The 24,335-nt window shown below is 35.5% G+C and overlaps 1 protein-coding gene across 3 annotated transcripts; it reads right to left on the minus strand.

The window, feature by feature from the left end:
• Window positions 1–357: 357 nt before the first annotated feature.
• On the minus strand, window positions 358–14,911 carry LOC125244242. 3 transcript variants are annotated; one of them, XM_048154330.1, is made up of 14 exons: window positions 11,513–14,911; window positions 11,344–11,422; window positions 10,523–10,634; window positions 10,297–10,428; window positions 10,114–10,158; window positions 9,985–10,038; window positions 9,826–9,867; window positions 9,654–9,728; window positions 8,383–8,439; window positions 8,100–8,159; window positions 5,240–5,430; window positions 4,687–4,846; window positions 2,659–2,762; window positions 358–671 (listed from the first exon to the last, which is right to left on the minus strand). In XM_048154330.1, exons 2-14 carry the CDS (start codon window positions 11,419–11,421, stop codon window positions 645–647), a joined length of 1,137 nt encoding a protein of 378 aa, XP_048010287.1. In that variant the 5' UTR covers window position 11,422; window positions 11,513–14,911; the 3' UTR covers window positions 358–644. The 3 variants fall into 3 exon arrangements, 2 of the variants coding, with proteins under 2 accessions (XP_048010287.1, XP_048010281.1); XM_048154324.1 differs by having other exon boundaries at window positions 11,344–14,911; XR_007179263.1 differs by lacking the exons at window positions 358–671; window positions 2,659–2,762; window positions 4,687–4,846; ... (6 more) ...; window positions 10,114–10,158; window positions 10,297–10,428 and having other exon boundaries at window positions 10,437–11,422.
• Window positions 14,912–24,335: the final 9,424 nt, after the last annotated feature.

Raw genomic sequence — 24,335 nt, forward strand, 5'->3', positions numbered from 1 at the left:
AGAGGTTTTTGACACACGTCAGCATGACATCAGAGCAAGGCGGCCCACCCTCGGACACATTTCTAACCGGCATGCATCTCGCGGTGATCACCGGTGATCGGTTCTGCGCAGAATTTGCTCATCTCAAACAAGCCTATTCTCGTCGAGAAACCTGACGCACGCATAAATTCTCCTTCCCCTTCATATCTGTCACAATAATTTAAATGTATGCTTCCCAGCTAACCATAATACGTGATTGTTACGTAACTGCAACGTAATTTGACGACCAAACTTTCGTTGTGACAACGTAACTAGTTACGTTGTGACAACTGGAAAAGTGAAATTCCCGGATACGTTGCTACAACGTAACTTTGTGACGTTGCCAGTTAGTAAGCAGGACGTTGTGACAACGTCGTGTGCTGGTACTAAGTTGGTCATTTTCAGGGCGGACAACGTCCTCATTTGCCCAACATCATTTAAATATCTTATAAATAATGGATGCATACTCAAATTTAGGCAAATCCATCTCATTTATTTTGAAAAAAACATTTCACATTAAAATTATATTAATTTGTTTCAACAAAGAACGAAAAACTGAACACTCAGAACTGAACGCAGAACTGTCCAAGCTACTCCAATTGCCCAAGCTACTCCAACTGTCCAAGCTACTCCAATTCTACAGGCAGTCGATCCTAAAGAAAGGGCAAAACAACAAAAGAACAGGTTAATCATTTTAATTTCATTTTTCATAACTTATAAATAAAAGTTGTGTTAATGCAAGGCAATTGTTTAAAAAAAAAAAAAGGACAAACAAATTATGTGAATACTGAGCTGCGCAAACACCAGTGATCCTCAACGTTTCCACAACGTCGTGCTTAATAACTGGCAACGTCATAAAGTTACGTTGTAGCAACGTATCCGGGAATTTCACTTTTCCAGTTGTCACAACGTAACTATAGTTACATTGTCACAACATAAGATTGGTCGTCAAATTACGTTGCAGTTACGTAACAATCACGTATTATGGTTAGCTGGGAATGGTGAAAACTGCCGCAAAACCAGTGATCCTCAACGTTGTCAGAACGTCCCAGTTACTAACTGACAACGTCTCAAAGTTACGTAGCAGCAACGTATCCAGGAATTTCACTTTTCCGGTTGTCACAACGTAATCAGTTACTTTTGCCACAACGAAAGTTTAGTCGTCAGATTACATTGCAGTTACGTATTATGGTTAACTTATTCACGTTCCCTAAGAAGTCGCAATTACCTTGCTACGACGAAAGTTTGGTCTTAATACTGTGTTGTACTAAATAATTTTATAACTGTACAAAGTCACGAGATTGCATTGTACTCATGACCAAAAAATCTGAAAGTGGTGTTGCAAACTACCTGCAACTCATAAACTGGCCTTGCGGTCCAAACGGCATAATGATGCATTATTAGGGCCCTTTATAGCGACTAGGGAGAAAATGACCTATAGGTCTAAATCGAAAGCACCCTGAATGTGACTAAAATAACTGCTTTAACCCCACAGCAACCGCAAAACAAATCAGAAATGGCTCCGAAGGAGCGATTGCTGATTGGCCGTGTTTGCCGTTTTAAATTTAAGTATCTAATTCAATAGCCGTTATAACGACTCTGCAGTGAGGACTTCTCCATTTTTCCCATTAAATGGTTTTCCCACAGAAAATGTTTAGTTTCTTGCTACTGCTAATTATTCAGGGATTACCAATTATCCGACTTTTATCTTTTCAAAGACAAAGGTAAGTTTCATTTTGATAAGCTTTTATCTCTTGTGTGTAGGCTAACTGGAGTGATGATTTATGATGTTTGCTGCATATTGTGAGGAAATTTATAGGCTTTAGGTGACATAAGTAAAAAAAAAAAAGATTTTGAAAATTAAACCGAGGGGATAATATTGTTAACCCCCAGGTGAAAAATAGTACATTTCAATAATGTACTTAAAGTGCTCTATTTTCGTGCACTAATTTTGTACTTAATATACTAAAAATTCATCTTTAGTACTTAAGATCATCTTAAGAACATTTAAGTGTATTCAACTGTGCTATTTTGAGACAATATGAAATATGAACTAAAATGTGCTTTAACATACTTTCTCTGTACTTAAAAAAATGTATTTAGATACTACTTATAGTACATTTGAACCCATAGTGTACTACAAGTGATAACTAAATAAATGTTTTAATACAGAGATGGTATATTAAAAGCACATTTTAGTTCATATTTTATGGTGTCTCAAAATAGCACAGTTGACTACACTTATGTTCTTAAGATAATCTTAATAAGTACTAAAGAATTTTTAGTATATTAAGTACAAAATATGTGCGCGAAAATAGAGCACTTTAAATACATTACTAAAATGTACTTTTTTTCACCTGGGCCACTTTTAGTTTGGACCACTTGACAGCTTCCTTTTGTAATTTAAGATCCCCTTTCTAAATAAAAACTGACGATCCTACTGGATAGATAAAGTTGACATTTGTGAAGAAAAAAAAATGGGTTCGGGTTTTATTGTTCTTTGGATTGTGAAAAAAAATAAAATCAATAAAATAAAACAATTTTCTGAGCAATATGAAATATTTAGTAAACTTTACCTTTTACTCAGAACATTGTAGTATTTTTATTATTTCTTTGCTCCTATCAATTCAACATCAATACCTGAACATATTTTTTCAGTTGGGCTGGCACATGTTTCAGTGTCTCTGAAATGTAGCACTCTACATCCTTCTCTCCAAGATCGGATTTGCATTTCATAACGGCATCTGGAACAAAACAGAAATCACGAATATTATGTAAGTACTATTTATTTATGATCTCACATTTACATTATCAATATAATACTTTCATTATATGTTTGGTAAAGGTATTTCGCTTACAAATGCTATTTACATATTATTTACTTTACCCCATGTCCTTATAAACACACATTTTTGTCTTTTGACTAAAGTAGATCATATTTCAGGGTATCCGCGGGTCCTTAAAAAGTCTTAAAAAGTCTTAAATGTATTTTTCCTAATAAAAGGCCTTAAAAAGTCTTAAAATGTCTTAAATTCAGATTGGATAGGTCTTAAATATTTTTCGTTGCATTACCGCAAAAATGTTTTATGTATGTTTTATGTTTTCTAATACGTCCCTGACGTAATGGGCCAGAGCTGGAGAGCGCAGCTCATGGTTGCTTAGTAACGGAAGACGCCACCGCAGCGCCCGAGCGCTTTGGAAAGGAGAAAGCGGCGCCGACGCGTTTTCCATGCGTTTTTAGACGCGACGCGACGGTTCCTAAAAGAGTTCAAATGGGTCAACGTGCCAAATGCGAGTAAAATCAGCGCTGAAATGTGTTCGGTAACGTTTTATGAATGGTGGTGGGAATTTAATATAGGCCTATAATTTGCAACGGCTGTGATGTAATTATATAAATAATAGTCTGAAGGTGCTGCATGTTTGCTGTAGCAGTGGTGGTTTTCATTTTCGATTTACTGTAAATGCTACTTTGTTTGTGACGTTTACATTTGCATTTGGGAATGCAATATTAGTCATTAGAATCGTTTATAATTCTGTTGTTGTTTAAGAGAAGTTTCAGTGTCACATGATTCTTCAGAAATGCTGATTTGCTGCTCAAGAAACATTCACTATTTATATTATTAAGGTTAAAATGCAGTTTTTGCTGCTTAAAATTGTTGTGGAAATCCAATTTAAACATTTGTGGTAAGATTTAAAAAATAGAAAAGTTAATACTTTAATTCATCATACTTTAAAGTGATAAAGTGAGTGAAGAGTGAAGACATTTAAAATGTTACAGAATATTTCTATTTAATAAATACTTTAATAAATAATATATTTGATAAATACATGTAATATAATTTCAAATAAATGCTGTTCATTGAACTTCCTATTTTTCAAACAAATATCACCATTTCCACAAAAATATGAAGCAGCACAACTGTTTTCAACATTGATAATCAGAAATGTTTCTTGAGCATCAAATCAAATTGTAATAATTTCTGAAGGATCATGTGACACTGAAGACTGGAGTAATGATGTTGAAAATGATCACAGGAATAAATTACATTTTATAAAATATTTTTTTATAAAATATAGAAAACATTTTTTATTTGTAAGAATATTTCACAATGTTGCTGTTTTTACTGTATTTTTGATCAAATAAATGCAGCCCTGATGAGCAGAAGGGACTTATTTTAACATCAATAATTGTTTCCAAACATTTCGCAGGTACTTTAATAATAACAATTCTATTAATACATTTAATATATATGTATTAATGTACAATAATTATTTAATATACACGTGTATATATATATATATATATATATATATATATATATATATATGTATGTATGTATGTGTGTGCGCTTCCATCGCAGGTTTGGTCTTAAATTTCATGTAAGGTGGTATTAAAAAGGTCTTAAAAAGTCTTAAATTTAACTTGTTCATATCTGCAGATACCCTGATATTTTCCACACAAAAAGTCTACAGCAATTTATACTTTTAAATGGCTTAATATTCTGCAAAGCATCCCTTGTTTAATGCAAGAAAGTAATAGTTTTGAATGACACGAGGGCAAGTAAATATTAATGACACTTTTTATTTTTTGAAGAAAGGGTTAATCCAAATTTACCATTTACAAGTTCAGTGAAATGTTTTCAGGCATGGTGTTTTTTCCAGACTCACGTTTGATGACTTTACACACAGTTGTGTCAATCAGAGGCAACTTCTCCCTTTTCCCCTTCAAACTGAAGTGGCTCCACACGATGTTTGTCGCCACTGCCCGCATCACTCTCCTTACACAATCCCCTGGATTGGCCCCACCAATAAGGCTGAGATGGTGAATCTGTGAAACACCATGTTTTTCCATGCAGGTCATTACAGTCAACAAACTCATTGTCATTGTTCATTTCTCATTGTCACATTTTAGTTGTTAAATATGTAAAAATAGAAACGTACATAATTGTGCATATTAATACACAATATTTTTGTATTTTTTTTATACAGAAATACATACTACAGAATTCTAGCATCAATTTGTTTATTTGAACCAGTAAATATATATGTAAAAGTACACAGAGATGGAATTACAAGAAATGTATAGATGTTATTTATTAGGAATTAGGAGGAATTCATAAAATATTTTTTTAACTAAATGCTTTTTCATGAATAAATGCAGAGAAGCACACAAACTTTGACATCAGCTCATCATGCGCCCCTGAAATAACCATAAACTCACCACTCTCTTTCTGAAATCAGAGTCTTTAAGGCGGTGGTCAAGGACTTCAAGCTCCTCTTTGGTCTGGGCAATTTTGAGCTCGAGGATGTCTTCCTCTCTTTGATGACCCTGGCGTTTCCTCAGTAGGAGCAGTATCTCTCTCTGGGTGGATGCCAGGCTGTCTACCTTTCGGAGCAGAACCTCCAGTGTTTCTGCAATCATAGAGCACCAGTTTACAGACCTCAGCATAGGTGGATGAGTAACCAACTCTAGGGTAAGTCTAAATGTAGCCTAATGTTAGTTTAATCTATTAACTACAAACATTGTAAACCCGTCTTTTTAGGCAAGTACCAGATGTACTTGTACCAGATGGGTGTCATGTCGTAAAATTATAATAGATTACACTGTGTGCAGAATTATTAGGCAAGTTGATTTTCTGATCATATTTTTTTTCCAAGCACATTTTACCAATTCCAATCCACATCAATCTTAATAACTACTATTAATATTGTTTTTAATAATTTATAAGTGATATATAATTGTTCATGAAGGATGGAAATGAAAAATGCCTTATATTCAGGTGTGCAGAATTATTAGGCAGGTTTTCTTTTACAGGCAAAATGAGCCAAAAATAAAGATTTAACTCAAGACTGAAAAGTCAAAAATTATTAAATGCTTATGAGAAGGACGCAATACTAATGCAATACTAGAAATTGCAAAGTTAAAGCATGACCAAGGGACAGCAAAATGCTCATTGGGTCAGCGGGGTCATACAAAAACAAGTGGAAAAGAAAAGACACATGTTAACTGCAAAATAATTAAGAATTAAGGTGAAGAATTAAGTGTGAAACCATCAGGAAACCTTTAGTCTCCAGCGCCACCATTTTCCAGAACTGCAACCTACCTGGAGTCTCCAGAAGTGCAAGGTGTCAGGATCTCAGAGACTTGGGTTAGGTAAAGAAACCTAAAAAATGACCCGCTCTTAATAAGAATCACAAGCTGAAGTGTTATAAAATACATGAAGACTGAGTTTTTATAGGCCTTATAGACAGACAGCTTGAGAGTGACTCCTGAAGGACCAGCACCACATCCTCTTGTACCACTGTTTGAAGAATTTATCCAGAATCTGGCAGTAAGGTGTTTGAGTTCACTTTTAGTCTATCTCTTATCCTGAAATGTCTGTCTTGCAGAGATGGACTAAAAATGATCTTCCAAAACTTACTGCCAGATTCTGGAAGATAAATTCTTCAAACAGTGGTACAAGAGGATGTGGTGCTGGTCCTTCAGGAGTCACTCTCAAGCTGTCTGTCTATAAAGCCTATAAAAACCCAGTCTTCATGTATTTTATAACACTTCAGCTTGTGATTCTTATTAAGAGCGGGTCATTTTTTAGGTTTCTTTACCTAACCCAAGTCTCTGAGATCCTGACACCTTGCACTTCTGGAGACTCCAGGTAGGCTGCAGTTGGTGAAAATGGTGGCGCTGGAGACTAAAGGGTTCCTGATGGTTTCACACTTAATTCTTCACCTTAATTCTTAATTATTTTGCAGTTAACATGTGTCTTTTCTTCTCCACTTGTTTTTGTATGACCCCGCTGACCCAATGAGCATTTTGCTGTCCCTTGGTCATGCTTTAACTTTGCAATTTCTAGTATTGCATTAGTATTGCGTCCTTCTCATGAATATTTAATAATTTTTGACTTTTCAGTCAGAGTTAAATATCTTTTTTGGCTCATTTTGCCTGTAAAAGAAAACCTGCCTGATAATTCTGCACACCTGAATATAAGGCATTTTTCATTTCCAGCCTTCATGAACAATTATATATCACTTATAAATTATTAAAAACAATATTAATAGTAGTTATTAAGATTGATGTGGATTGGAATTGGTAAAATGTGCTTGGAAAAAAAATATGATCAGAAAATCAACTTGCCTAATAATTCTGCACACAGTGTATAATAGATTTTGTTAATATTTTTTCTGTAGAAAGACAAACATAATGATGAAAGCCAAAATATTAAATGTCACAGATGTATATTTACTGAGTAATCTACTTACACGCTCAACTGTGCACAAGATGCAGCGGGACGCAGAAAATTAAGTATAACCAGGCCTTTATGCCTGTGAGAGCAATCCGTCTAAATTTTCATCAGTCCTGCTGCTTCTTGTGTGAGCGTGATTCGAATAACATTCCGTAGTCCAGAAACTAACTTTAGATAAAGTTTAATAACAAAATTAACTGGAAAAATGTTACACGGTCAAAAAACTATTTCGCTCCACTATTGCTTCACGAAACACTAGCAGTCTTTTCCGGAAATTACATCATTGTCAATATGAAATGTAATACACTTAATAAATTATTTACTTTTATAATTATTTTACAATTGTTTAACATATTTATTCCACATCTAAAAAAAAAAAAAAACATAACATTTGGCTCTTACACATCCGGCCCCTAATTGGTTGGGCAGGAGACCAAACAGTTATTATATACATTAATACTAAGAGCCATTAAACTTGTCTAGGGATTGTGATTTGTTTAAGCGGGCTAACTCTTGACTTTACCATCAACAAGGAACAATGTTTCTGATTTTGGTCATTTGTAAGTTCCAGTAAGTTGCTGAGTCATAAGCACTCTCGCTGGCATCAGAGAAATTATGCAGTCGGCCAACCTCTAAGCTATGCCCAGTTTTACACACTCTCCGCCTATTCAACTAAGCATTTATTTTTTTTCAAATGCTTTTGAGAAAACTTTTCATTGTATTTCACTTATATCCCAAAACGTTATCTAAAGGATGAAGTTGGTATCAATACAGAGATACACATTTTTTTTTAAATAATTTACATTTGATGCATTTTTTCTTAGGCCTATAAAAATGTACCTTTAAGCTCGCTCTTCATTGGGTCATTCCAAGAAGCCCTTGCAGATGTTTGTCTCTCCTCTAAAACAGTTATGATATGTCACAACAAGCACTCAACATAACATTTTGAAACTAGATTCCTCATGATTTGACCTATTTAACAATGTTATTTTGTTGTATATGCTATGTTATTATCATTGCCTTATCTCACTTATATCATCAGTTATTAATTTATTTTTATGATCTCCCTTCAGTCAATCCAAAATATGGTTTATAGATGTTGAATGCAAACTAGAAATTTTACCGTCAGTTATATGCTCTTCCACAGACACAGAATGACAAATGGGAGATTCATCAACATCTGCAAGCATGATAAAAATACAGTTGTCAACTTTACCTTGGAAAACATCATGTTGGGACGAATTCACTAAATAGTTGTGCCACTTTTGTCTTTGTAGTCACTAGGAGAATGTTTAAAGCAGTTGCAATCTGAGTGTTTAAAGGGATAGTTCACCCAAAAATGAAAATTTGATGTTTATCTGCTTACCCCCAGTGCATCCAAGATGTAGGTGACTTTGTTTCTTCAGTCGAACACAAATTATGATTTTTAACTGCAACCGCTGCCGTCTGTCAGTCAAATAATAGCAGTGGATGGGAACTTCTACTGTAACAGTAAATAAAACTTGCTTAGACAAATCCAAATTAAACCCTGCGGCTCGTGACGACACATTAATGTCCTAAGACACAAAACGATCGGTTTGTGTGAGAAACCGAACAGTATTTATATCATTTTTTACCTCTAATACACCACTATGTCCAACTTCGTTCAGCATCCTGTTAGTGAGGTCAAATAACGCGTTCTGACAACGGAAGTGATGTCTCGCCCATATACTTCAATGAGAGCGAGACATCACTTCCGTTGTCAGAGCACGATCAGACCTCACTAACCGGAAGCTGAACGGAGTTGGACATAGTGGTGTATTAGAGGTAAAAAATTATATAAATACTGTTCGGTTTCTCGCACAAACCGATCGTTTCGTGTCTTAGGACGTCAGTGTGTCGTCACGAGCCGGAGGGTTTAATTTGGATTTGTCTATGGAAGTTTTTCGACTCTTATTGTTCAAGTTCCCATCTACTGCTATTATTTGACTGACAGACGGCAGCGGTTGCAGTTAAAAATCATAATTTGCGTTCGACTGAAGAAAAAAAGTCACCTACATCTTGGATGCCCTGGGGGTAAGCAGATAAACATCAAATTTTCATTTTTGGGTGAGCTATCCCTTTAAATCAAGTCATTGTCATTAGTTTCTGTGCAACTAATTTTATATACCTGACAAATAATTCTTAAATAATTTAAAATAATATATTTATCATAAAATGTATTAAAAGAAGTTTCTGTATAGATCATGGCAGCAGTAATTTATCCAATAATGAATGCTATTGCCTGATTTGCATAATTACTTTTGGCTATAAACCAGCACAGGCAGTGTACTCAAATGTCGCTATCAGTGGGCACAATTAATTCTTAGTGATTTCACCCCATTGTGTTTGGTTAAATCATTTATTACATTTTACCTTTAGATAAATCATGTGATGGAGTGGGATCTGAATGGTCACAGGTGGGATTTTGTGATGAATCTTTGACATTGCCTATTTGAGCACACAAAGACAAAAAAGATGTAATTGCAGGAAATATATTTTATGTACTCATGGTACTATATTGTTTGACATGTTTCTACTAATGTACTTGGTTTATGTTGGGGTGGGATTGGAAGTTTTGCCTCTGGTGCTGTACCAAAGAAATGTAAAATAACAAATATGTTTCAGTGAGGAAAATTTTAATTTATACATTCATTTTAAAGAATGTATTTAGTTGTTTTTAATAAGCATATAACTATAATGATACCTTTGTCTGGCCTTTTCTCAACAATTGTTGCTTTTTTTCGAGGAAATGGGCCATCTAAATAGCATGCAAAATGTTAATTTACTAACTGACTTTGAAATGGCATTTGTTCAATGGAATTTACAATGGTACCTTGATTTTTTTTTTTCAGTGGGTGGCATCTCAGTGGTGTCTCATCTAAATAGATCACACATTATTAATGTGCAGTTAGCAATGTATTCTTTGAAAGTTGATAGTGATCTGAATTTTTCTGTTTCACTTTCAGAAGATCTTAATTGACTACACAATACTCAGAAGACTGAATGTAATGCATACCATCGCTACTGTCATCATATCTAAAAGGTCTTTTCTTTGGCCTTTTTGTGTTGGTGTCGTCTTCAATTTCAGTCTCCACAGCAGAGTGCAATTCTGCAGCTTTGCACCACTTGAGTGCCTTGTCAAAATTGTCTGAAAAATATAAAGCCAGTGGTAAAACAATCAAAACATAATCATAATGTACAATCAGATAATTAAATGTTTCCTCAAATAAATTAAACATTACCAGTATTTGCAAATATACGGATTTTCCTGGAAATCCAGTGTTCTTCATCTGGAATCTCTTCCTTTTTTGCCCTTTTCGTTTGGTTGGACGGTGGCCAGTAGCTGTATTGTTGCTAGCATGTGTACAGTGAAGTGAGAGACATTGTTAAAATATTTATATACATAAATATATAAAAAAATTTCTTTATTTTAATATTTTTGATCAAGAATATATTGCAGACCTGCCAATATGTACGCATTTTGCGTAGCGGGTACTCATTTTGACCTCAAAGTACACTGGTATGATTTGTCACTCTATACTACGCAAAAAAACCCGGTGACTCCTTTGTGCACGCGTAAAAAAAAAAAGAAAAAAAAAAAAAGAGTTCGACCAATCATAGCGCTGGGTTTATTTCCCCAAATAGCAAGCAGGGATGATAGGCCGTACGCATTTGTCAATCAATAAAAAGAGACTGCAAATAGACAGCAACACAAAATCCCATTACAAATAGAAACCTTTTTTCCCTGTGGGATTTAGTATCATATTTGGATATTGGAATAATAAATTAAGTATTTATATGAATTACATGTAAACTTAATGTTTCTTAATTTTATACTAGTTTTCATTACAAAACATATATAAAAGTCTGTCAGGATAGTTGTATGTAAATATAGCCTACTTAAAATTGCAAACAAATTATTTTAGTCCATATTAAATATATGAATGCGATTCAAATTAAAAAAAAACTTTAACAGTCAAAATTAGATCACACTGGTACTCGAATTTTCCAAGGTTGGCAGGTCTGATATTATTGATGTAGAAAATTACAAAAAATGTTGCACCCCATTTTCTTGATATGTCCAGTTTTTGGCTACAATGCCAACAGTCGATTCTTCCGTAAATTCAACGATGATATACATTCTAAGGAAGGGATGAGGAAGGTCAGTAATTTACCAAAACCATTGCTTATTGCATTTTAAGGAATATGTGCATTTGTTAAAATTCACCTACATTGTTATAAAAGATTTACTACTGGTGTAAGATGGCCATGATTGTCACTGTCTCTTCATTTTCTATCTTGATTGCCCTCTTTTCAATTAGTTTCTTCATTTTCTATCTTGATTGCTCCATTGCTTATTGCATTTCAAGGAATATATACATTTGTTAAAATTCTCCTACATTGTTATACATGATTTACTGCTGGTGTAAGATGGCCATGAATGTCACTGTTTCTTCATTTTCTATCTTGATCGCTCTCTTTTCAATTCGTTTTTTGGGGATCCACCTCATTGTCGTTTGTTTTCTAACGTAGCTGAACACCCCCAGAAGAAATGAGTGGCAGGGCTCCGTGAACAATGGTGCAGGATTTCAATATATCCTGCAAAGAACGTGTCCATCTTTCTCCACATCATTGGTGATCTCACAGCCATTGACATCGTCTAGGATGAATGCTCTGTCCTTACTCTTCTTTGTTTGTCTGTCTTTCTTGTTTTCCAGTGTGGATGCACGTCTTTCCTCAATCCTGTTAGCAATCTGGGTAAGAGGATGTGTTCCACTTCGTACCATCTTCTTGACCGAATGCAAGTACGTTTCAAATTTAAACGCACTACAGTTGTCCAGACCATTGAAATGTACAGCATCGTCAGCGATGTGGAGCATTGAGTGGACGTTGTACACGATGAACTCATTCCCATAGAGCTCTCGTCCTCTGCTGACAAAGTAGCTCAGCAAGCATCTTGCATATTCTGAGTGCTGTTTGACCAGTGTTGGGGAAACTAAAAAGCACATTGCCACACTGAATGCCAAGAAGTGTAGGTACATGTCATGCTCAAGAATTCCTTTCAACACAATCTTGCCTGTATAGAGCATGAATTGACGGAATTCCGTTGCCTTCCATCTCTCAAGCTCATCCAGGCCTCGAGGGGTGCGAGAAAAGATGGAGGGTATTTGACCTCGGATTTGAAGCAGCCTAGAGCTCACTTGTTGTTTTTGGTCATTGTGATGCTCAGGCTGAACTTGGCTCCTAAATGACGCATCTGTGCGCAAGGTGATGTTTTCTGTGGCTGGATATGTTACTTTATTAAACCATTGACCTTTCTGGTCACATTTATCACAGCCATAGTACCCGGAGCACAGCTTTGTGCCTCGTATAAAGGCTTTTGCCGGAGCATCGCACACAATGCAGAGAACATTGATGATGAAATTTCTCTCCATATACTGAAGGCCGCTAGACATCAGATCTTTGAGGTCTGCTATAACATCATCTAGGAAGGTCAGATTGGTGGGTTTCTTGTTTCCGCATGTTAATGTTGCTGGAAAAACGATGATGGGTTTGAGGTGGATAGCACAGAGCACAGGCCACATAACTTTAACTGAGCTCTTGAACAATGGCAGGCCATCAATACTGAATGACAGATTAATTGTGTCATGGTCCAGAATCTCTTCAGCAGGGTACTTCTCCAGGTTGTTCAGCAACTGTTGTCGCAGTGGGTAATGCAAATACTCCATGCCACATTTCTGCATTGTGGGTATATGCCTAGGTGTTTTGAGCAGACTTCGAGCAGAGGATAGAAGATGAGTATGGCCATGTTTCTGTAGAATCTTCAACAGATTGTCAACGGCATTGTTCTTTACTTGGAAGTGAGAAGCCCAGGAGGCCAGGTCTGTTGTCAGGGATAAGCTGGCCATGCTGTCTTTCTGGTCAGATGCATCGTCTTTATTTTCCCCAAGGTCCATGATTTCCTCCAAGTCATCCTGCCAGTCAGTTTCTTCCAAAGAACAGGATGCTTCAGAGGGCATTGAGCATGCTTCAGAGGACATTGGAGATGGAAGGTTCATTGTGTCCTCCATGGAACCTAAGGTATCACCTGCATCCCATTGACCTTCTGTGACTGTTTCAGTGTGATCTTCCAGACTATCCAATGCAGTGTTATTTTTTAAAGATATCTTTTGAAGAACACGTTTAGTTGCTCTCCAGGATCTTAGATATTGCCTTGAACGTCGTCTTTTTTCCTCACTCATTGTTAGGTTTGTCTGTAAATACCATAGTGTAATGTCTGAATGTGCTGATGTTCTGTTTTCAAACAAAAGATTCATGAAGGTCACTACTCTTAATCTTTGTTACTTACTGCAGATGCTGGAATAGAGGCTGCCAGAGAAATTCAAGCTGCAAATACTGGGATATTGTCTGTCAGAGACAATCAGACATTGGTTGGCTAATGTAAATATGTCTTAATGTTAATGTAAGTAGTAGTAGTATAGTAGTAGTTTTTTAAATACGGAGAAGGTGTCTGACAGTGTGTCAAAATGTATACTCACAGGGCCAAAGACACTATGTTCACTCTGTAGCTCTTAAAAGAGACATTGGGGTATAATTAGCTGCTGTAGAACTAAAGGATAGAAAAAGAAGAAACTTGAATGAATATGATGGAGTTATGTATGTACGAATTAAAATGTAATGACTTTTATCATCAATAATGGACTAATTGGTATGTCATGTAGGATGCTAGATTGTCCTTAAGACATTGATGTCTTTAGTTTCTTGTATAAATGAGTGTTCTGTTCCATGTATGTTTTGTATTTTGTTTAGTTTGTTGTTCTGTCTCTTTTGTTATCTTGCTTTCTAGTTATTTTAGGGTGATCTTATTGGACCGGAGAACCATCAATCATCTTGGTGATGTCATTATGTTTTGACGGGGTTGCTGATCATTTGAAAGGCTTTGGCGGCTTTACACCTGCAGTGAGCGTTTGGGCTTCGGACCTCAACTTTGTTGTGCCTTTGTTGTGCTAGAAGCCAGCCAACCAGCCAACGTGTCTTTGAACTGTTCGTTTAGTCTGTGGTTTATTGAGATGGCATTCCTGTGAATTTGTTAGACACACTTGTGTAATTAACCTGATGGAGAAAGAGCGTGCTACAATTTTCACATGTTCGTTGTATGTGCCCATCTGTATGCTGGTGTGAACGTCGTTATCATTGCCCACCTCCCAGACCGCTGTTAACCACTTGATTATTTCTTTTGGTTGGCGACACCCTTGTTTTTTTTTCTCTTGTATTGTCTATTTTCTCCCCGTGTCAATAAACATCAGGTTTTTTCTGCAACCCTTGTTGTCTGGTCTGTTCTCCCTCACCGCAACAGCTCCATCTCACTTAAATGTTATATTCATTCCATTTAATATCCTTAAGCACGTATTAAGTCACAGTAAGATGCATTTTCATTCATTCTCATTAATTATAACTATACTTGAATGTGACTTCTTTCAACATTTTCTATTTTTCCTGGTGTAGGCCTATACAGGAGCCTAAATGTTGTACACATTATCATCATTATTGTTTTAGAATGAGAGGATGCTGACTTCATTATTAGAGTATTTATTATTTTTAATGTATTATTATTAGTATATATGTATACCTTTAAAGGCCATTTTTCCTGATATTAATAAATGTATTCTTTGTGTCATTTTAAAATCTTAAATTTGTTCAGGTCTGTTGTAATCAAATTAAACAATTTACACTGGGGAAAAAATGCAAGTGCATTAAAGTTATGAGATTGTTTTAAATATTTATTTAATATACAAATAAGAAAAGTTGGAAACAATTATACTTTTAAACATGAAACTAAACCACCATTAGGTGGCAAGCGACGGTCTTAATGAGTGAGTCATTGAGTCACTAACTCAAATGATTCGTTCAAATGGCTCATTCATTCGAGTATTATTGAAAATTTTTCTCAATCGATTTGTCCAAAACGCTGAAACATTCAGTAATAAAAACACGGAAGACTGTTGCTGTGATCTTTAGAACTATTTTTTGCAGCTGAAACCGAACAAAACCAGTCAATATTCTGTATAAAATGTAAGTCAATTAATTTTAACTACTTGCTTCAAAAAAAAAAAAAAAAAAACCTACTTTTCCCGGACAAGTGTTAATGTGGGGCCCTGCAATTATTCCGTTAGGTGGCGGTATGTACCAACGCTGTTTCAACACCATTAAAATACTGAAGAAGAAGATCCCAGGAACGTTCATCCGGCTATTGAAACGATTGACTCGGATAATTGACTGCATAAGTGTTTTTATGTTTCTTTTAACGTTCTAGAGTATTGAAAATTCTTCAGTTATAGTGGTCTATAATTATCATGTACAATTGACCATATGCACGGTTACTTCCTGTTTTTCGTTAAGCCAGCTTGGGCATTTGTGAACTGTTAGCTGATCATTCTGTACTCGCTGTACATCACTTGGGTAAAGTTGTTTTTATATTCGCACATTCGGACATCCGTATTAGCCTTGTTAATCACACTACATTGGACATTCTCAAGTAAATATGCCATTAAAACAATACTTGCCTATTTTGATCGACTGTGAAAAATGTTGTAAGTTGACAATCGTTGGTTGTCAATATCATGTCGCTGCTTAAAATTCGCAAACATTGCACATTTATTGGAAAGTGAATTTATCAGAAGTCCGAATGTGCGAATATAAAACCAACTTTACCCAAGTGTATTAGACACGCAACATTTTCTCAGCACATCAAATGTTATTTTTAATGTGATGGCCACAAACATTATTTGTATGAGTTTTTGTCATTATATTACAATATCACACGAGCATGAACAATATGAGATACATTTTAGACACAGTATTGTTAATATTGTTTTTTTCCCTTTATTTCGCCAATGAAAATTTCAAAATGATGACCAGCAGAACAGAGACCCCTTGCAACAGAAATGTTTTTGTTATACTGACTGAATCCGCGTTTAACGAACGAATGAATCCGAGCTTCGTTCCTGAATGAATCAGTCATTTGAACACATCGGTTGACTCACTCACTCATTAAGACAGTGACTTGCTGCCACCTACTGGCAGTTTAGTTTCATATTTAAAGGGATAGTTCACCCAAAAATGCAATCCAAGATGTAGGTGACTTTTTTTTTTTTTTTGATTTGAACAATAAGAGTCGAAAAAACTTCCATAGACAAATCCTAATTAAACCCTGCGGCTCGTGACGACACACTGATGTCCTAAGACAAGAAACGATCGGTTTGTGCAAGAAACCGAACAGTATTTATATAATTTTTTACCTCTAAAACACCACTATGTCCAACTATGGAAGTTTTTTCGACTCTTATTGTTCAAGTTCCCAATCAGTCTTATTATTTGACTGACAGACGGCAACGGTTGGAGTTAAAAATCAGCATTTGTGTTCTACTGAAGAAAAAAAGTCACCTACATCTTGGATGCGCTGGGGGTAAGCAGATAAACATCAAATTTTCATTTTTGGGTGAACTATCCCTTTAAATATGAAACTAAACTGCCAGTAGGTGGCAGCAAGTCACTGTCTTAATGAGTGAGTGAGTCAACCGATGTGTTCAAATGACTGATTCATTCAGGAACGAAGCTCGGATTCATTCGTTCTAAACCCCACATATTGAATTTTTATTGCAACATGATACCCGAGTTATAAATACATGCTTGGTTTTAGTGTTATTTTAAGGTAGAATTAAATGAACTACTCAGCATTTTGTTCGCGTACCCCCTTTTGTCACCTCACGATACCCCCAGGGGTACACCGTACACATACCTCAGTTTGGGAACCACTGCACTAAGGCATCTGTTGGAGTTGATTTTTTTTTTTTTTAAATCTGAAAATATTTGCGTTGGACTGTGAAGATCTGTGCATAGTTTGGTCTTGATGTTAATAACAGTTATTCCTTTAGGTCCCGGTATGTACCCACGCTGTTTCAGTCACCATTAAAAATACTGAAGACAATGATCCCAGGAATCACTAACGTTCTATTGACACGATTGCCTTTGTTAATTGACTGCCACAGGTAAGCATTTATGTTCTTATTACATTCTAGAGTATGTACACAAACAATTTTGAGTATTACAAGCTTTCTTTTGCAGAGATGATCTTTATCCTCAACTCACTGAGGCTCAGATTAGTGAGTCCTATGATCAGTCAGTTTCAAAATAGATACAAAACCTGCCCTAATTGAAAGAAAACAAGTTGATAAAAACATTTGGTGATGAAATAGTGTAGCAAGTGATTTAGAAGTTATTTTCTGCAGGCTGGAAACAACACAAGAGTGATTTTAACATTTTGTAACAAATAGAAACAAAACAAATTTCCTGTTTAAACATTAAAGCACAATAGTGTGATAAACAGTGCAATTTTTCATATTTTTTGAAAATTATCCACAAAACACATTTTTCACTCAAAAACTGAGATAAGCTCAGATCAGGGCTATGAATGATCCATTCCAAAAATAAAACACAAAACCTGTCCTAATTTGTCCTAAATTAAATCCAGTATTTGGTGATAAGGTATCATAACGAGAGATTTAAAAGCTATTTTTTTGCAGGCCGGTCATTTTTGACCAGGAACATTACGAGTGTGATAGGGTTTTAATGACATACTTTAAATTTTGCAGCTGTCGTGTTTCTGTTGCTGTAGATCAGTGGTTCGGAGTGGATAAATATCTCTTTGATTAACATAGTCCCTTAACACGTTGAAGGACTAAAACAACAATTCTGCCTTTATTTCACTGTGTTATGGAAGTATACTCAGAACACAGAGATATCGATGGATGGACGTTTTTTGACAACAATGGAGTTAAGGCAGAATATCAGGGGAGTCAACAGAGCAATGATACTTTAGCAAAGATAATGTTGATGATGAGTCTTTGTCTTACAGGTTTTGGATATTGTGGACAAGCAGATGGAATATGAATGCACACACACTTGTGGAACAGTGAGTAGACGTGCAGAGACGATGGAGAACGACGACAAGGAGAACACACTGGAGGATCATTTGAGAATCTTGCTTGGAGAATTTGTAGGAGAAACGGGGGAAGAGGCCATTACGTGTAAACAAGACTGGACACTGGAGTGAGGTATGTTCTTATAAAACCAGCGTGATGGTTGAGTTGATGAGTGGCAGGTGTGCATGATCAGTACTCTGATGAGGGAGTGTGCTGTGATTGGCTGGTGAGGGAGCTGGCTGATCTGTGACAGGCCCTGTGTTTCATTCGGAGGGGCTCATCCCTATGCCCTAATCCTAATCCCTTCAAAGTATTTACCCTCTGGAGTGAGAGCTGTGAAGGGATGAAGGGGTCCAAAAAACTAAAAAAAACTTTATTGGAATGCACTTCATATCGCCGTTGCGTGTCATGGCGTCGCATCTGGTTATGACACGGTGTGAGTCAGAGATCCCTTAAAGGTATAGTTAACTCAAATGAAAATTCTGTCATCATTTAATCACCCTCAAGTTGTTCCAAACCTATATAAATTTCTTTGTTCTGCTGAACACAAAGGAAGATATTTTGAAGAATGTGGGAAACTGAACTGTTTTCATTTGTGGGTGAACTATCCCTTTAAGTTGCCCAGGAAAAGACCTTTCAGTTGACATGGAAGAGCAGTTAATTAGAGCGACACCAGATTGTGACACCTCTATAGCTCCTGCTCTCTATCTTCATTTTGGTTGAGTGTGGTATCGTGACTTAATGTCCTCAGTTGTCTGACGCCACCCTAAAATTACTTCTTCCATCCGCCTCAACTTATCTGTGCGAGGCCGGTTTTTCAAATCGACTGCTTTGATAACCAAGTACCGAAATCGGCTCCAGGTGGAGGATGACATCAGGCTTGTACTGATTTGTGCTTCTTTGTTAAAAAAAAAAGAAAAAAGAAAAAAATGAGAAACTCCCATTTATCCCAATTTACAGATTGCAAGATGAAACTCAAAATTCAGAACCTCTAACCAACGTAATTTTCCCATGTTGGTTATTTAGTTTTTTAAATCCTGTTAATACTTCCCCCTTAAAAGCATACTAATGCATGTGTAGCCACATGACTCTGACCCGTCCAATCATTGGCTTAAAAGCAAAACACGGAGGTGAATGTCGGTTCAACACAGTGATGGCGTGTGAGCGGTGAGCCTTGCATCTTCACTAAACTTTGTCAGTTGTGTTTGTTTTATGGTTTGGACATTCAAGCGATTAGACGATCGGATGTGTATTATTATATCGAGGTACCGCACATGTGCTGCTGCATTGTGGCACGAACACTCATACAAACAAGCTGTCAAGATCGCGCGCAGAGAGGAATGCAGAAACTTGTTGTCAGCGCTGTCCTGTGATTTATCACTAAAGTAGCTTAGAAACTCTAATGTTATTATAGCATATACTTTTCTACTTTTGAAGGAACTATTTACAACCCACAGCTTCACAATTAATAGAGAGACGGTATGACTAACTCACACACTCAATCACTCATACTACTAATTTATCTTTATCTGATTTACAACGTTATAAAATCCAAATCTGGCCTTAACCTGTCTACCACCAGATTAAAGATATTACTACTAGTAGAAGTAGTAGTAGTAGTAGTATTAAAGTGAAGAAATGTTTGCTTAACTTGCGCTCTGTGCTGGCATTAGCTGAAGCAGTGATACACGACGTGATACACACATATGCACTTACTCTCACACACACACAATCACGCACACTATATACAAGAATTAGTAGTTTTAATAATAATTATAATAATAAAACTTATAGTAGTAGTAATATTAGAAGTAGTATCAGTAATCTGGTGGATTTTGTATCCAGGTTAATACTGGCTTCATGTTTAGTGAAAGTATAATAATAATAATAATAATAATAATAATTGCATGCATATTTAAATGTTGCATTTTGCAGGTAATTTAAGGCTGGGTTTAGATTTTTTAAAAATGTACTGTAAGGGAATCATTTTTTTTTGTCTTAAAAGCTATTAAAATTATGACAATGTGACATGTTTTGGGTGAGTTTAAAATGTAACAAATTTCTGTTATTACATTTTGAAAAAATTATTACATTATGAACATTTTATTACATTAATAATGTAATACTTGTTACAATATGTTCAGTTATTACATTATGAGTTGCTACAACGTTGTCTGTGTGAACAGGTCCAGATGGTTACCCCATCAATAAAAACACATGGGCCCGGTTTCACAGACAGGATTAGGCCTTAGTTCAATTAGGGCATTTAAGTAGCTTTTATAAATGTTCACTAGAAGAAAACGGTACTGTTATGCATCTTGAGACAAAAAATGACACTGACATATTTTAAGATATGCCAGTACAAGTTGCTTTCAGTTAAAACAGCTCAAACATGCATTTTAGTCTATGACTAGCTTAAGCCCTGTCTGTGAAACTAGGGGAAAAAGTGACCAAGATGACTACATAAATATTAAAAATCAAGAAAGAAACATTACTGAGAGTACCTTTAAAGGGATAGTTCATTTAAAACTGTAACATTTCTGTTGATTTTTTTTACTGTCAATTCATACAAGATGTAGGTGACTTTTTTTTTACAACATTGAAGACCTACTGAAGTTTTTTGGAACATGCAGCATTATTCAATTTGTTGATGTAATGTCAACTGAAACAGGAAGACAGGGTGTTATATCGAACAGCCCCACCCCTTTTTTAAATAGCCAATAGCGTTTTGTTTGTTACAGCTCAGCCAGAGACCTTAGACTCTGTAATAGCCTTGTTTCCTTCTAATCTCTACCGTTTCTCATCATAATGTCCTATATATCGCTTATATACAGCATTCTGTGCAGAATTTAAATGGGTCCGATACCTTCTGTGGTCTGTGCCGACTCGTGTATATGATCCGCTCTGTGCTCTCGTGTCCCTGGGCCAGAGCAGACTGTGCTGCTCGTGTTGCGGTGGTTCATGTGACACTAACGCGAAAATAACTTAACTTCGAATAACGTAACTTCATTTGCGTCAATGTAAACATATTTACACTGTCTGAATCAATCCCTATTCTCTTTAAAGTGACCAGAGCCCTAAAATTAATTTTTTTTTTTTTTGGTCCCTCAGTAAAACCAAAGTAATTTATTTTTGTTCAATAATATTTTTTGTATTTCGAGACAATTTTATGATACTAATTAATATTTATGCAATAATTATGATCAATTTTTCCCATTGAAAATAATAAAAACATTTTTTTCTAATATTTGTTTCACTATTTTTCAATTATTATTTTTCAGTTTGTGCTGCTGTTTTGAAGCATTTCATAACATCATGGTTTTTCAAACTGAAAGATTATTAATAATTATTAATTCTTTATGAGGCATCCACCTCTGATTATGTACCATTTGTGATGACTGTTGATATTGAAAGTCTGCCTGAGATGAATTATGAGATTAAGAGGGCTGGTTTGGCCAAACTAGATTGGACTAAACTTAAGAAAGATGATATTTTATATCTGGGGAACAAATTTCTTTATTGATCTAATCATTTAAATTTTGGTCTCAGAATGCACCAGATTTATACATTTAAATTTACAATGTACAAAATTTTCCTATGGGAGGGATGCCCCCCGACCCCCTAGAGGGACCAAATGTCAACCCTCCACAGTCTCACAAAATCAAACACTGATGCAACAGTATGCTCACGTTCCAAAACTGTTGTGAGACCCTTTGCTGAGGCTATGGGTTAAAGGTAATAATGTTGAAAAATGTTCAGTTTCTTGCACAGACCAATCATTTTGCTTCAAAAGACATCAATGCATCATCAATAGCCAGGGATATTAATTTAGTTTTGCCTATATATATGTTTTCTGACTCTTAAAGTGATGGTAGCTGTTCACTTGCATTTTATGAATCACCAAACACCACGGTTTCAGATAAAAATCTTCTTGATGTTCTACTGAAGAAGTCACCTACACCTTGGATGGCCTGAGGTGTAATTTAACAGCAAATTTCAATTTTTGGGTGAACTTTCCCTTTAAGCAAAAAAAAATAAAAAATAATAATAATAATAATACTTACCTTAAAACAAAAGATGGCAGGGGGAAAAAACAATGTGGAGGAGGGGGCAGTGAAGAATGATGTGAAATCTAATAAATTAAAGAAAGAATAGAAATGTTACTCACAATTGTTGACATTACCAACAAGTTACATTTGAAATGATGGTAAAGAATCATACATTTAAAGCCTTTATTATAATACAATGATGAATCTGACTGCACAATTGATCTAAACCCAAATACTGAGAAGATGTCTGACAGTGAGTCGGAATACTTACAAAATCAAAAGATAAGCTTTCTTGCAGTCTGAAAAGAGCCTTTGGTGTGGATTTAGCTGTGGAGACACAAGCAGAGGGGAGAAAAAAAAACATGACAGAATGTGAGTGAGGTATTGCAAATGTCTGTATGAATTAAAAGTATTCAGTTTTCATCAATCATTATTGACTAATATGAACATGGCAAATCAGAGATGCAGGATGCTAGATGGTATTTTAAAAGAATTATCGCTTTAATGTCATTTTAAGACAATGATGACTCTGACTTGCTGCACAATGTAGCTTTAACTGATCTAAAACAAAATACTGAGAAGATGTCTGACAGTGAGTCAGAATACTTACAAAGCCAAAGGATATGCTTTTTGCAGTGGCTCTGAAAAGAGCCTTTGGGGTGGATTTAGCTGTTTAGACATAAGCAGAGGGGCGAAAAAGAAGAAACATGATAGAATGTGAGTGAGGTATTGCAAATGTCTGTACAAGTTAAGAATGAATTCTGTTTTTATTGTTCATTATTGAATAATATGAGCATGGCAAATCAGATGCAGGATGACTGCTGGATTGAACACTTACAAAAATCAGATGAAAATAGACACTGAAAAAAGAGAGGATAATTATTTTTATGGTATAAATTTCCCAAGTTAAAAAAAATAATTAATCTGATTAATGAGTATGTGCAGTAACATCTGGAATGCACTGACGAATGCACAGAACAATGCATTTAATGAGACCTACAACCCTCCTAACAATTAAGTCATTAAGTCACAGTAAGATGTACTTTTATTATTGTAATGTATTAGTGGTGTGTTATTATATTATAAAATGAGTCTTTTCTGTCTTTTAGTGCACGCGCTAGCGAGGGAGACAGGGGCAGCTCGCGCGCTCACAGCCAAGCCTGAGAACGCGTTATTTCCAAACAAATTAAAGATTATTATTGTTGATGATAATTGTATAAATAATTAGTTTTAAAGTAATGTTAACATGACAGATATAATCCTAAGATAACGAATGAGCCTCTATGAGTAGGATTGATGCACACAAACATAACGTCAAATGACGTCACACAGACATAACGGCATTTAACGGCAAAAAAGTTACACGGCATTTAACAGTGCAGACGAGTAGTTGGGTAGCACAAAAAGACGGAAAACCAGTGCGAGAAGTAAATGTACATTTAGTGGAAAAGACAATCCGTCGATTTTATGACAATTTATTGAGTTTCGTGTGAAAGCGGCCGTTATTACTCTGAGAAAAACGAACTTCCACTCAGACTTTCATTTTATTATCCCGTCTACATATTTTGTCATTTTTAGTTATGGGGCATATGTTTTGAATAAATTAATTTAAATAAAACGTTTACGTAAAAATACATTACCTCAGAAAAACTGACGGCACTTTTGAGGTCCTCTCAGGAGTCGCGGCTGTGCGCGCGATGGTCACAGACCCTCGTTTATATATGCCCGCTGCCAGGTTTCGCGGGCATGGCACGCGATAAAGAATTGGTGACAGAAGTATTAAAGTTTATATATTTTATTTTTGAAAAAATTTATGTACATGTATATAATAATAATTTGAGTTATAATTAATAATAATTGTGTTACAAAAAAAAAACATTCTGCGATTTATCTTGACAGATAATTAACTGTTTAATCAGTGTATATTAAATTTATATATATTTATAATTTATATATACACATTATAATGTGTGTGTATGTGTGTGTGTGTATATATATATATATAGGCCTATATATAATACACA

The sequence above is a fragment of the Megalobrama amblycephala genome, linkage group LG1 (assembly GCF_018812025.1).
Source record: "Megalobrama amblycephala isolate DHTTF-2021 linkage group LG1, ASM1881202v1, whole genome shotgun sequence".
Lineage (NCBI taxonomy): Eukaryota > Metazoa > Chordata > Actinopteri > Cypriniformes > Xenocyprididae > Megalobrama > Megalobrama amblycephala.

Coding starts and splice junctions, on each gene's coding strand:
- LOC125244242 (XM_048154330.1), bottom strand. CDS start 11,421: ATGTATATCATCGTTGAATTTACGGAAGAATCGACTGTTGGCATTGTA. Junction 10,635..11,343: donor GGACATATCAAGAAAATGGG/GTGCAACATTTT, acceptor TACACATGCTAG/CAACAATACAGCTACTGGCC. Junction 9,729..9,825: donor CCCACCCCAACATAAACCAA/GTACATTAGTAG, acceptor GTGCTCAAATAG/GCAATGTCAAAGATTCATCA.